Source organism: Furipterus horrens, unplaced genomic scaffold (genome assembly GCF_987537825.1).
Source record: "Furipterus horrens unplaced genomic scaffold, mFurHor1.1.pri manual_scaffold_1, whole genome shotgun sequence".
NCBI lineage: Eukaryota > Metazoa > Chordata > Mammalia > Chiroptera > Furipteridae > Furipterus > Furipterus horrens.
Window position 1 is genome coordinate 50,622,711 of NW_028327171.1, and position 13,852 is coordinate 50,636,562.

General features: G+C 41.4%; 1 protein-coding gene across 5 annotated transcripts in view; it reads left to right on the plus strand.

Annotated features, from left to right (window-relative positions):
* Positions 1-6,587: 6,587 nt before the first annotated feature.
* Positions 6,588-13,852, plus strand: part of IL1RAP (interleukin 1 receptor accessory protein) — a 144,185-nt gene continuing 136,920 nt past the window's right edge. For 2 of the 5 annotated variants that reach the window (XM_090275350.1, XM_090275375.1), the window contains exons 1-2: positions 6,588-6,736; positions 13,701-13,809. In XM_090275350.1, coding sequence (XP_090131476.1) covers positions 13,711-13,809 — 99 coding nt within the window. In that variant the 5' untranslated portion in view covers positions 6,588-6,736; positions 13,701-13,710. Of the gene's footprint in view, positions 6,737-13,700; positions 13,810-13,852 lie in introns of those variants that run through there. The other 3 variants (XM_090275358.1, XM_090275369.1, XM_090275366.1) reach the window with 2 other exon arrangements.

Consider the following 13,852-nt stretch of genomic DNA (forward strand, 5'->3'; position numbering starts at 1 on the left):
AGTAAGGAAAAAGCCATGTCTACCCTATCTTGGCATTTCTCACAGTACCCATATAGAACAAATGTTCAACACCTGTTTAAATAAATGAATGAATAAACGATAAAACAAGTTTTTCAATGTTGGCGGCAGGAAAAGACTGTTATACAAAGTCTCTGAATACCAAAAGACTTTGAAAATCCTTCCCTGGAGATGGATAATATAACAAGTGCCTTCCTGCTAGGGGATCATTTGGCCTTCCTATTGCCTCATAGAAAAGGAAGGCTGAGTGGCACAGCCCTCTCATATTGCCGTGTGAACAAGCAAATATTAGCATAATTTTAACTGGCACTGACTTGTTATTCACCAGATGGTGACCAATTTAGACTGAGTCTGTACTGATTTATGGCAGTGGTTTGGCTTATGGGGTAATACAGGTGACGGCATCTATATGAAGGGCATGTCTTCAACTTAGATTAGATTTGGATGCTGCAAGCTGGTAAATATGTTGCTAACTACTTGCAAGGCCAAGTTAGACCACAAAAGGTAGGTTTCTCCTTTTTGCATGCCAGGTTCTTGTCCTTAAATTTCCTGCTGTAGTGAAGTGTCAACATTGCATAATAACCATCCTCCAAGACTTTATTAAAATCCTGACCTTTGCTTCAAAGCTTCTGTTTGGAAGGAGAAAGGCAAGGAAAGCAAATTAGGTCTTTTCTAATAGTCTCCAGAAGCTTTAGGCCATAGGCCAAGAAAAATCCGATTGTCTTTTGGCAAACACATCTTTGCCTGCTACCCGCTCCCTCACCTAGATATGCTCCTGTAGTTGTACTAGACGAGCGTCCCCATGAAGGCCAGCATTCCAAGGGAAGAGAAGCCAGGTTTAAAGGAGATGTAGCTGGGAGAATGGGATGCTGATTCTCTCACTACAGGTGTCCTGTGGGAGAGTCTACTGACCTCTGCGAACTGCTCAACTCTCAGCACATAACAACTCCATGCAAAGCCTTGCTCTAAGAGACCTGATCAAACTTGAGCACAGCTTCTAGTAGTATAAGACTGCCTGTGATGACCCCACTCCCCCATTGAAATGATTGCCTCAGAAAGCTCAAGGCTGCCTGGAAAATCTGCCATTTGTTCTATCCAACATTCGATGGTAGGCCTCTGACCCCCTTTCTTAGAACATTTACTAAAAAGTGCTTACAATTGTGAGTATGTACCTCACAATTGTATTTCTCAAGGACCCAAGAGTCATTCTTTTGAGATGTAATTGTCAGGAAGGAGAGGGCCTCTGTCTCCCAATCTCTATGGGAGGACAGACTCCTAACTTCAGTAACAGCCAACAAGCAGGCACAGCTGGCCTAATCATACATACATTGACCACCCCTTTTCAGCTTTTATTGCATGACTCTACTGAACCCCTACCACTCCCTCTCCCTTATTCTCCTTTTAAAATGCCCAAATCTCTTCTGCACAAATTGGAATAAAGCTCAGCTCTTTCACCTACTGTCAGTAGTTACTGAATAAAATCTCTTTTTACAGCTTTAACTAATGTCTAACTGTGTTTATCTTTGGAACCTCTATGTGGGGAGAAACCCTCATTCATGGGGCTCATCTCTAACCCCATGCAAACAGAGTTCTGGATGGGATCCAGGGGTTTGTTCCCCGCTTGCCTCTCTTCTTCCAAGGCTGCATGTAGCACAGCCTACTAGGAATATGCATGAAGAAAGCCTCCTACTACATAGCTAAATTTTCTTTTTTTAATTATTTAAATTTCAATAGTTAGATATATGTGTTTGGGCACATGAGCATGTATCTCTGACAAGATATGCTGAGCTCCTAAGAATTTCCACTTTAACCTAACTTTGTTCAATTTGCTTGTTTTCCTATACCTAGCCAGACAAACTGAGAGGAAAGGGGCTTTTATCAAGGACAGAAGCATAAGGAGGAAGGGGGAAAATGACTTGGAATCATGGGAGACCCCAAGGGGAGATGTCGATTGTCATTTAGAGAGACTCTGTGACACATAGGTAAGCATGGGAGAAAAAGATGGCTAAGAAGTATAAAAGATGGGAACTTAAAAAGATATGAAAGCTATCTTAATTACTTTTTTTCCTTTTTCATACTTTTTTGTTTTTGGCTCAGTCCTGCTCTTTACCTTCCTTTCAAAAGTTTAAAGTAAAATGTCTCTGTACTGTACTTTCTTTACCCTGCTCCTAGCGAAGAAAAGCTATTTATTGTTTTACCTCTCTTCCAAAATGTAAATCAAAGGAGGAGAGCAAGAACTAGTCACTTAGTATCTTTGGGTCTTGGTTTAACCATGAGAGTTTTCATAATTCAACAAATTCATAATTCAAAATTCAACAGATATTTATTGAATGAGTACTATGTGTAAAGTATTATCTATTTGCTATGGAAACATTATATTACCCTTATGTAGCTTACGTTCTAGTGAAAGATATATTAAATATATTAAACAAATAAGTTAAAGTATAACGTAAGTGGGATTTTATATGGTTGTCAGATCAGACTTCAATGAGGTGACAGTCTCTATTACTTATTATTATTATTTTACAGATGCTGAAACTGAGGTAAAAAGTAGTTAAGTAATTCGAGTGTATCATGCTACTCCATTACAGGATTTGAACTCGAACTTTGGCAGTCTGGCTACAAATTCCTTGCCTTTAACCTCTAGTCTGTATTTATTATGATTTTTCCATTTATTAGAATTACTCTGAAATGTGAGGAAAGACTCTGGATGCAAGAGTTTAAGCAGTGAGACCATTGAAAGAAGAGAGGATAGAGACTGAACTATGGCAGATATGGTAGAGGAGAGAAATAGTGGTCATATTTGCGATGTGTTTTGAATGTACAGAAATTAGATTTGCTAATGGATTGCATATAAGCAAGAGAGGACTTGATAATGAATACCACTGTTTGGCCTGAGCAACTGGAAAAAAAGATGGTGTTTCTTAAAAAGTTGGGAATACTGGGGGAAGAAGTGAATTGGGGAGGGGTAGAAATAAAGTTTGTTTTGAAAATGTAAACTTTGAAATGCACATGAAACCTCTAAAAAGATATAAAAGAGGCAATAGTCTGGGGTTGAGACTGTAGTTTTAAATTTGCAGGTCATTATTATGGGATGTTTGAGAAAGCTATGTGTCTGAATGAGATTCCCTAGGGAGGGAATATAAACATGCCAATGATTGAGCTCTGGGACATTCTAACCTTCAGAGATAATGAAGGGGTAAAGGATTCAACAAAACAGGAGTTGAAGATTAAATTGATGGCAAACAAGGAGCCAAAGACGGGAGTTTGAAGAAAAAATTGAGCAATTGTGTCTAATGCTGCTAATAGGTCGAGATGAAGACCAAGAACTGACCATTAAATTTGGCAAAGTGAAGGTCATTAGATGCCTCGATTATGGAGTGTCAGGGACAAAAGCCTGGTTGGACTGGATTCAAGTGACTAGCAAAATTACGAAAATCCCCTTATAGCTATAGCAAAAGATAACCTGAAAAAAAGACATGGAGGATAGTAGTAAAAAGAAGAAAAGAGTAATAATTCATTTCCAAATACTTCAAGCAATCTCAGAATATTGTATTAAACATCTTCTATACACCCAACACTATTAGGTGATTTTTAAAACATTTTTCTTATTTGTTACAATAATATTTTTATCTTAAGCAAATTTAAAAAGAAAAAGTATGTCTATACTACCCTAATCCTAACACATTAACAGTTTACACATTCATTTCAATCACTGTTCTTATTTTTCCATTATTTTATATGGTCTTATTAATTATATTATGTCTTTTCCTTTGTATACATATTTTTAATAGCATACTAATTATGACAGCAAATAATTTATTGTGTGAATATATAGCATTGGTTATCTAATCGTTTTTATTCCCAAATATTTATGTTATCTTCAAATGATAATACATGGCACTATGATTACTTATCTCTATGCCTGTCATCCTCATAAGGTATGATTAGCCCCTTCAAGTCCAGGACTACACCTGGTTCAGTTATGAATCATCAGCATGTGCCTGGCAAAAGAGTGACTTCTAAGAAGCACATGAAACTGTACAGTGAAGTGGTGAAAAGCAAGAAGACCTACAGCCTTAGTTCTCATTTTGCATTCTCCTATTGTAGACTTGTAGCCTCCGGCAAGATACAACTTCTCTATATCTCATCTATAAATTGAAGATTACTGTATAAATTATTGAGAGAATTAAATGAACTAATGCATGCAAAGTGCCCACAACATTGTAAGCACACATTATATAAAGTGCTTGGCAAGTGATTTATATAACAACAACAAAAAATTGATGCCCTGAATATGTTTAATGGATGAATAATAAATTTAAAAAAAAAAGTTTATTTTTGCTTTACACAGGTAACTTCTAAAATTCTTTTGGATAAATGAGGGGGGACCCCCTGAAAAAGAAAACAACAGAATTATCTTCTGGAGGGTGGCCCCTTCTAGTACAGGCTTTCCCCAATAGAGGAGTGTTCTAGGAACCCATCTGTATCAGTATACCAGCTGGTGTTGTTGGGAGAGGCTGTGAAATTTTTTTGAAGGCTCTTTCAATGGATTTGCCCATTTGATGATGGGTGATTTATGAGTACACCTGCCCACACCATGCTGAGCGTTCAGCAGTTTTGGACCAAAAGTAGCGTGACTTCTGTGCCTACCCTTCCTATTCACCGGATCTCTCCCCAAGTGCCTTCTCTTTTGTTTCCCCAATGAAAAAAGTCCTCAAAGCGTAACAGTTTGCCGATGTGGAAGAGGTGAAACAAAAAAATGGCAGAAACACTAAATGGCATCAAACTTGTCAAGTTCAACAACTGTTTTATATAGTGTAAAAAAGTCTTTATAGGTGTATTCCATCAAATGGAGAGTACTTTGAAGGTGGCTGAAGTTTAAACTTGTAAGACTAAATACACAATTTTTAATAAATTCCAGATTTTGGGAGGTCCTCTTCATATATATTTGGATTCATTAACAATGATGTGAACACATACTATCTGCCAGGTATCCAGAGACAAATAATAATTTCTTCAAATTAATTTTCACAAGTGATATAAATGAAATAAAATGAACATCTCTACAGCTTTGATTATACTGTTACTTGTCCTGGGAAGTTAAGCTTCTTGAAGCCAGGGTCAGTGTCCGACTTTCACGTTACTGTCCATCATTAGAAGGTACATAGAGACTGCCACCTGCTAATTCCTGACATTTTTCTTCTATCGTGTCTTTTTTTCCCTCCAGATTTTATTTATTTTTATTTATGTTTAGAGAGGGAAAGGAGGGAGAGAGAGAGGGAGAGAAACACAATGTGTGGTTGCCTCTTGTGTGCCCTCAACTGGGGACATGGCCTGCAACCCATGTATGTGCCCTGACTGGGACTCGAACGAGGGACCCTTTGGTTCACAGGCTGGCACTCAATCCACTGAACCACACCAGCCTGGAATATCACATGTTTTTCTCCTTCTTAATTGCTTTCTCTGGATCTCATTTTTAAAATAAATAAATTAATAATGTTCAATTAGGTAACTTTAACGGCAGAAGAATTGAGGGGATGGTGGCGGGCAAGGCATGTGTGAAGAGACAAGTCAAATTGGTTGATTGCCTTTCTTAGGGATTTCAGAAATGGGGACAGGCGATGAAGGGCCTTGCCAGTCAGGAAGATATTGTGATGGACTACTAACAGGAAACAAGAAAGGTTCTTGAATAATGGATATGACTTAATGAAAGCCACTATAAAGCTTCTCAGGATGGTTGTACAGACTACCATCTAGAGTGGGAGAAGGCACCTGAGGGCTCTTACAGAAACTTGGAGATATGAGAATGAGTAAAAGGGAAATAATTCTTTTGAGATTAATTCCTTCCACAATGATTATTTTGTTCATTCATTAACTCAACATATGAACCGAGTGCCCCTTTTGTGCCAGGCACTGTTCTAGGCACTGGAGATGTATACTGGCAGAAAATACAGATTCAGTCCTGCTATCATGACCAGTTGTTTGTTCCCACAACTTTCACCTGTAGCAGAGCAAGAGCTCTGGGCCACCAAGATAGTCTGTTATTACATGTGGCGCTCTGTGCTTGGCACTTGGTGGGCACACAAATTCTACAGCCTAAATTGATGTACAGCCTTGGTGCCGCGTAACTAAATGCACAGAACCCAGAAGAAAAGGCCGGGTGGCGTCTATTTTGCCTTGTGAGACCACAATCTTGCAGTGAGCACATGTGTGCGCCTATGGGTAGAATAGGGGGCATATCTTCCCAGAGCGCCTGGCAGAGTACCAAGCTGCAGGACCAACCCTCTCCTTTCCTTGTATGCTCAAGCGAGCCCAGGCGGTGGCTGGGTGCCAAATGGAATGAGGCCGAGCTCTGCCTTGCTTCCGCCCGCGGACCCGCCCCGCACGGCTCCTCCCAGCCGCCGGCGGGGCCGCCCCTGGTGACGCCCAGCGGCCGCAGCTCCGGGAAGCCCCGAGAGCGGGTGGCTGGCGAACACAGGCGGCGGGGTGGAGCCACAGCCGCTCCACGGCGGCCAATCGCGCCACGGCGGGGGAGGAGCCCCAAAGGGGGAAAAAAGAAAGTGCAGTGGAAAGTAAGAGGCTCATTGGGGGAAGACTGGCCGGATCGGAGTCGCTAGGGCTCAGCTTTGGCCCTACGCACCGAAAGAAGCAGTGCTGGGCGAGTCTGCATCCGTCCTCGCGGCTTTCGCTGCGCCCACTCTGTCTCCCAAGAAAGGTGAGTCTCGCGCTGTCAGTGAGGTCTTGGAGGAATCTCCGAGCCACATAATCTCAGAGTAGAAGGATTATTACAATCGTCTCCCTCAACCCTCTTTTTTTTTCCCAGAAAAGCAAACTGAGGCACAGAGTAAGGCAGTGCCTGAGATAGATCACGTAGCCAGTTACTGCTGTGGCCAGGACTCGAACCCAACTGTCCAGAGCCCCATCTTTGCTTTGCAGGTATTTAAGTCACGCAGTTGTGGGACGGCTGTGGGTTGCCGCACTCCAGGTTCAGCCCTTTAAGGGGTCTTCTCTGGTATACCCCCGCCTTGTTTTCTCCTGAGCGCTACTGGGAGCGGTGAGGATAGACGAGGGCAGTGTGTCCCAGCCTGTCTAACGTCGCTCCCAGCCTGGAGCTGTGACAGCCTGGTAAACGCTGCTTGCAGATTCGCTCCCTCCTCCCCTGACCTGCTTTCTCAGAATGATGCCCCTTCCGAGGGTGTCTGTCAAGCTCCTGGTGGAGTGGGTGGAGAGGTGAGGGACGCCTGGGCGCCTGTGACTTCCTATGGTCCTCATTTCTCTCTCCAGCCCTGGGAGGAAGAGGAGCTGATGGACCTGTGGGTGATAGGATGCCCCTCATTTAAGAACAGCGGTTTTATGAAGCCATAGCCCCGCTCACTTCTGAGGACTGGGAGGCGGCAAGGAAGCTGAGTTAAAGAGAAAAATCGCAAACATAAAAGCAAACTTCTGCCGTTTAAGAGCCAGTCCCCAGCCTTGGTTGTGAAATTGTGAACCACAGCGCCTCTCAAAGCGTTTTGCTGCTCTGCTCCAGGAATCCTCTGGTTAGTTGTCCGGGAGGAGGGTTACCTGGCTTTGATGCCAGCTCTGCGGTGCATTAGCTGTGTGAACTTGGGCATGTTGTCCAATCTTTCTGATACTCAAGTTCTCCCCCCCCCCCCCCACTCAGGCGCAAGATGGAGATTATAATGGTTACAATGAGTCCTTCGGGTAGTTAGGAGGATTAAATGGGATAATTCAAATAACATGTTTAGCTCAGTGCCTAGCCTGGCACCTGGTGGTCAGGTTGAGATTGATGGCAACTGTTATGAATATTGTTATATAGTAACCCTGGAGACAGTGGGTTTTCAGAAAGGTGATTTCATACTACTTTAGAGTGACTTTTTTTTCTTTTTAATAATGGAATGTTATGCTGTTTTCTCCTCTGAAATTTGAACAGCTCTTTTATAGTGAGTGTTTTCTGAATGCTCTCTACGTGTGACTTGATTGTGAATGCTTGACTTGGAATATAAAATTAATATTTCTCAGTGATATCAATCTCTACTAGTTTTTAGGCCAAGCTTCAGGTCAGTGAAGCTGTGATCTGAGGCATTCTTTATTAGTACAAAGGGTCTTGAATTTGATGAGAGATAGGAAGACAAGAGAAGTTGGAAATTCCATTCATGCTACAGACTGTTGTAAGCCTTTTATTCCTGTTGTCTTAAGTCAGACAGGCAACTTTATATTTTGTGTTAATGTAGGAAAACAACAACAAAGTACTCATGCATTTATTTTAGATTATTTAGTGATACTACTAAATTCAGTCCCTTCTGGACACAATTTTACCTTATTTAAATACACCCAAACATGCCTACACTTGTCTTTTTTTGTTATTATAAATGAAATAATGTCCCACCTATATCCATACATGCTCATGACAATCGATTTGATTCTGATTGACTTCATATCATGATTTACTTCTCTCTCTTGACTGTGCCATAAGTGCCTGAATGGAGCATCCGGCATTTATAGTTGGCTGTCTGCTTCACAGTCCCTCGCATTTGCATGTGGCATTGATGAGTGCATGGGAGGGGGGTGTGATACATGTTTGCGGGAAGGCAAGAGCTTGGTGGTCCCCCTTTATGGGTACCTCCCGCACTAAGCATTTGCAGAGGATGGGATCACTGCTTCTGTCAGCCTGTTCTGTGCCCATGCATTGTGATGAGCTGGCCGGGATACATCTGAACGTATGCCTGAGAGACCAGGGACTTGTGGGGGAAAGGAAAATGTTCAAAGTAAGGTCACAACAAGGGGACAGAAGGCAGATTGAAAGCTAATTCCATTTGGTTCAGGCTCCTTAAAGTAAAGATACACAGTTATACCTTTCTTCCTTATCCAGATTATATGTTACCAAAATCGTACATACACCTAACATTTACAGAGTGTGTTTCCTGTATATTATCTTCCTTGTTACTTGCAATAGCCCTGAGAAAAGGAAATACATAGAAGGCATGTTAATAGTGGAAGGAGCCCAGGTTTTGTGCTCATATCAAACTTTAGTTGTAATTCTTATGTAGGTAGGCAATACTGAGCAATTTATTTCACCACTTAGAATGTATGCTTTATCCAGTTTTAAAATGGAGGAAAAAAGCTGACACCTCCACCCCTCAGGGATTTGTGTGAGGATTAAATTAAGCAGTATAATGTAGAGTATCTATAGTGAGTAGGTGCTCATTAACTCATGTCCCTTCTTAGCTGATTTCTATTTGTTGAGAAGGACACTGAAATGAAATTCAGAGAAATGAGAGGTTACCAAGGGTCACATGGTTATGAAGCCTCAGCCCTGGGGATACAGTTCAAACATTTTGAGTTCTAGTTAAAGGCTTTTTCTTGTCACAGCCTGTCACCTCTCCAGTGAGGTCCTTAGCAATTTACTTCAATTGTTAGATTGACCTTATTTAGCTGGTGATTGCGGGGTATCCTTTCTGTCCCAAAGAGGATATTTGCTTGCTAAGGGAACAACTCTTAAACTTGCTCTGTTGAGTTTAGTAGGGCCAACTCTCGGGAGAGGAAGTTTCAAAGCCATGATCTCTCTAAGGCAGACTTCCTACTTCCCCGCGTTTGATGCAATGCACCTTCAATTCTTGGAGATAGCGTACTATGAAGACATAAAGTTAAGAATTATGTCACATTTTTCTTCCTGTTTTGAGTTGTTTTATCCCCTTCCCATCCTTGTGCTAATTCTCAGAGTGGTAAGAAGATTGAGGAACAAATGTCTGGAGTTATGGTAGCATTCCTAGCATTTTTCACTTCTTTTGCCAATTCTGTGGGTAAAGGTTGGAATATAGAGAACAGCCTTCAGAGGCACCATTTGCAGAAAAGACCACTGCTTGCTGGTGGGGCTGATGACTGGTCTGGAGTTTCGGTCCTCCCTGTGGAAACGGATGGCTGTAGGCTTATGTGGGAAAATGAACACATCTGTTTCCTGTCCAGGCAATGGGGCCATTTATCCATGGAGACTCCCTACAGGCCATCAGGTTTCTCTGCTTTGCAGCAAGCAGACAAGCTTGCAAATGCAATTCTGGGAGAAATGTTTTGTTCCTTGCTTTTGGCATTTGGGAGCATATTTGCTTTTGCTTAAAGGTAGGCAGTTAGCATCATCTTACCTCACACAGTTATGAAAGCATTGTGGCCAGAGAAAGTTGGAGATGGAGGAAGAAATAAAAAAATAAAGGTTATCTCCAAGAAAACACACAGTTCCATTTGCTGCTTAACTTTCTGAGGTTTCTGCTAGTGACACAGATGTAGGATCTGGTGAGTCACTGTCGCCTTGCCTGTGAAATATTAAAGAGAGCCACCTACTGTGCTCTTTGCCCATTTTGGAAGTTGTTCTGTGGGAGAAGTAAAAACCCCAAAGAACAGGAAGGTTACAGAACATTTGGTATCTGATATTTTGGGGGATTAATTCAGGTTAGCTACCATTGCTAAGTTCTTCTCCTTCTCCTTCTTCTCCTTCTCCTCCTCCTCCTCCTTCTCCTCCTCCTCCTCCTCCTCCTTCTCCTCCTTCTCCTCCTCCTTCTCCTCCTCCTCCTTCTCCTCCTCCTCCTTCTCCTCCTCCTCCTTCTCCTCCTTCTCCTCCTCCTCCTTCTCCTTCTCCTCCTTCTCCTTCTCTTCCTTCTCCTTCTCCTTCTCCTCCTTCTCCTTCTCCTTCTCCTTCCTCCTCCTCCTCCTCTTCTTCTTCTCCTTCTTCTCCTTCTTCTTCTTCTTCTTCTTCTTCTTCTTCTTCTTCTTCTTCTTCTTCTTCCTCCTCCTCCTCCTCCTCCTCCTCCTCCTCCTTCTCCTTCTCCTTCCTCCTCCTCCTCCTCTTCTTCTTCTCCTTCCTCCTTCCTCCTTCCTCCTTCCTCCTTCCTCCTTCCTCCTTCCTCCTTCCTCCTCCTCCTCCTCCTCCTCCTCCTCCTCCTCTTCTTCTTCTTCTTCTTCTTCTTCTTCTTTCTTTTTTTGAAAAAGAGAATGCATAGTTTACACTGATGTGGTTGTTAGAAGACCATCTTTTAGCCTGACTTTATTCTGACTAGCTCTAGCAGCTGTGGCAATGTGGACTTTTAGCGAATGGCAGGTACCTGAGGCAAGTTATTATAGTATTGAGGTGAAGCCAGGAAACTGAGGCACTGATGCCTACTTAGAAGTCTCAGTCCCCATGTCAGCACCTTATTCATAGGAAGCATTTAATAAACACAAACTCTTCTGCCATCAACTCCTTTAATTTGTTAGGCAGTTAAATTGTGAAAATTAAAGTTTATTAGCTATGCTTTACTGAACTCTGTCATAGTTTATACTGAGTGTTTTATATCTATCATCTCATTCATTCTTTGCAATAATCCTGTGTACAAGTACCATTTCATTTTAGAGCTGATAAAGATCTGAAATTGTACAGCCTCTGACCTAGAATTGAGGACCCAGGTGAGGACTGATGACCTGCCCCCGCCCCCGACCCCATCCCAATCCGGCCTAAAATGTGAGGGAGCTGGACTAGGTGATCTCTAAGTGTCTTCTGCTATGATACATTATTTTTTTTAAAGATTTCCCTCAACTCTGTAATTCTATCACCATATCTCTTTTTAAAAATCAAGGCCAAGGGGAAAGAGGAATAAAATGAAAATGTCCTATTGTTTTACCCCAAGAGATCTATTTTCCTGTCAAAAGAGGAGGACAAGGGAAATCAACATTCATTGGTGCATGCACTTTGCCATTTCATTTAAGCATAAAAATGACTCTCAGATATATATATATATATATATATATATATAGTCTGGCTTTCATAGATGAAAGAACTTAGGCTCAGAGAGACTTATAGGCTTGCCCAAGATTATCCAATTAGTAAGAATTAGAACCAGTGTGTTCCTGAGCACAAGCCTTTTGGTCTACTATACCACATTTACTATGTACAACACCATACAATCTGAGGACTTGTCCAAATAGATTCATAAATGTCCCCTCCTATATTCTCATATCACACCACTCAGCTGCTCTCTCCTTTGCCGCTGTTTTATTCCCAAATGTGCTGCTCAAATTCTTTCTTGGCTTTTGCCAGTCCATGGGACCTTACAGCATTTTATATCTCTATTGTGATTTTTTTTTTTTTTCACTGTGGGCCAGTAATATGTCCCTTATGTTCTTCTCCAAGTCCCTGATAATCACCTAAGCCACTGAGGTTATGATTTATCTTGCCCCATGCCTAGCATATAACAGGTGCCGGGTGGAATGGATGATGGATTTCTACTATGCCAGGTAGGCCCATCCTTGTCTTTTCAGTTTTTTCATCTTTTCTCATATCATTAATTATCTCTAAGGCTCTCTCTATAGACTAATAATATAACTTCAGTTTCCTTTAATTTTGTGGTCACAAAATCAGAAAAATGATAAGGAGCCACAGACTCTGACAGGGTTGGACATCACTGGCTCAGTGGTGGAAAAAAGACATTTCTTTCCTAATTATAAAGAAATTTTTGCAGCAGACACAGTGAAGGATGACACTGAAGTGCATGCTTGCATATACCGACAGAAAGGCCAGGGTCAAGTGTCACAAGTAAATTACCTGGAATAAAGTAGGAAGTTTTCAGGGAAGTAGGAAACTGCAATGAGCTTTGATCTCAAGATTTCTAAAAGCAGTGAAGAATTCACATTAGTCCAACTCTTATTTGGTATAATTGGACAGAGGGACGGGAGACCATTTATGTCTAGTTTATATCCAGGAGATGCCTATGTTTTCTACCTGTCTGACACATAAGTTCTTATGATTACACTGGCTTCCTTCTTTCTCAAACCATACTAAAGGCAACAGAAAAGAGGAGCAGACATTTTAGAACTTTTGATACCTGAAAATGTTCTTTTCATAGATAGCACAGTTTCTTAAGCCAGTTATGGTTAGACACTATGGTAACTTACAGTTATGGCTCTGTAACATCATGGATTTTGGTACCAGACCAAACCTCCCTGGTCTGATTTTGGACAAATTACTCGGTCTAGCTCTGCTTTATTTTCACCATCTGCAGAAAAGGGGTAATAAAACCATTTTATCATGCTTTTGGTAGGTGTCAGTCATATGTCGTAACATTTGTTAAGAGCCTAGTGTATGGGGATTTTAACCTTTATTATGATTAACAACAGCAGTGATATCCAGCTGCATGCCCAAATCAATATTGGATTAGAAAGTAGAAGACCTAGATTCAAATAATAACTGTTTTTTGTTTTTGTTTGTATAAAAGTTTGGGCCTTCAAAATGCTTGTTATAATATACACACATGCACACAGACATATATCTATTCATATTTGTGTGTGTGTGAGCAATAATCAAGGTAAATATTGCTAACAACATTTTATACCCTGAGTCTGAGAGGCTAAAAATTTGCTATGGCCACACAACCAATAAATAGTGAAGCTAGGACTTGGACCCTAGCTTTCTAACTTCAAGGTTATGTTTTTTTTTTTTTTTTTTTTTCCTTTTCTCTCTTCTTTCAGTTCATCTGCCCTGGTAGTGGGTTAATTGCTTTCCTTCTTTAAAAGTCTTTTTTCTCACCTTTAAAATGAGGAATTTGAACAAGGTGCTCTCTAAAGTAAAGTACAGTGTTCTATGAATCTATGCCTGTAGAGTAATGGCAGAAAATGCCTGAAAAGCTAAGAGGAGAACCATGCTCTTCTTTCCATAGAGGCATCTGCATGTCGTGGCAGGTTGAGTGTCATAAGTCCCAGAGAGCTGACATGACAGCCGGCTCTGTCTCAGTGAGAATCACACCTGAGCACTGCACGAGGAGTCAGGTGCGTAAACACACCTTTTATGTCCTTAAGGGTTTGATTCTGC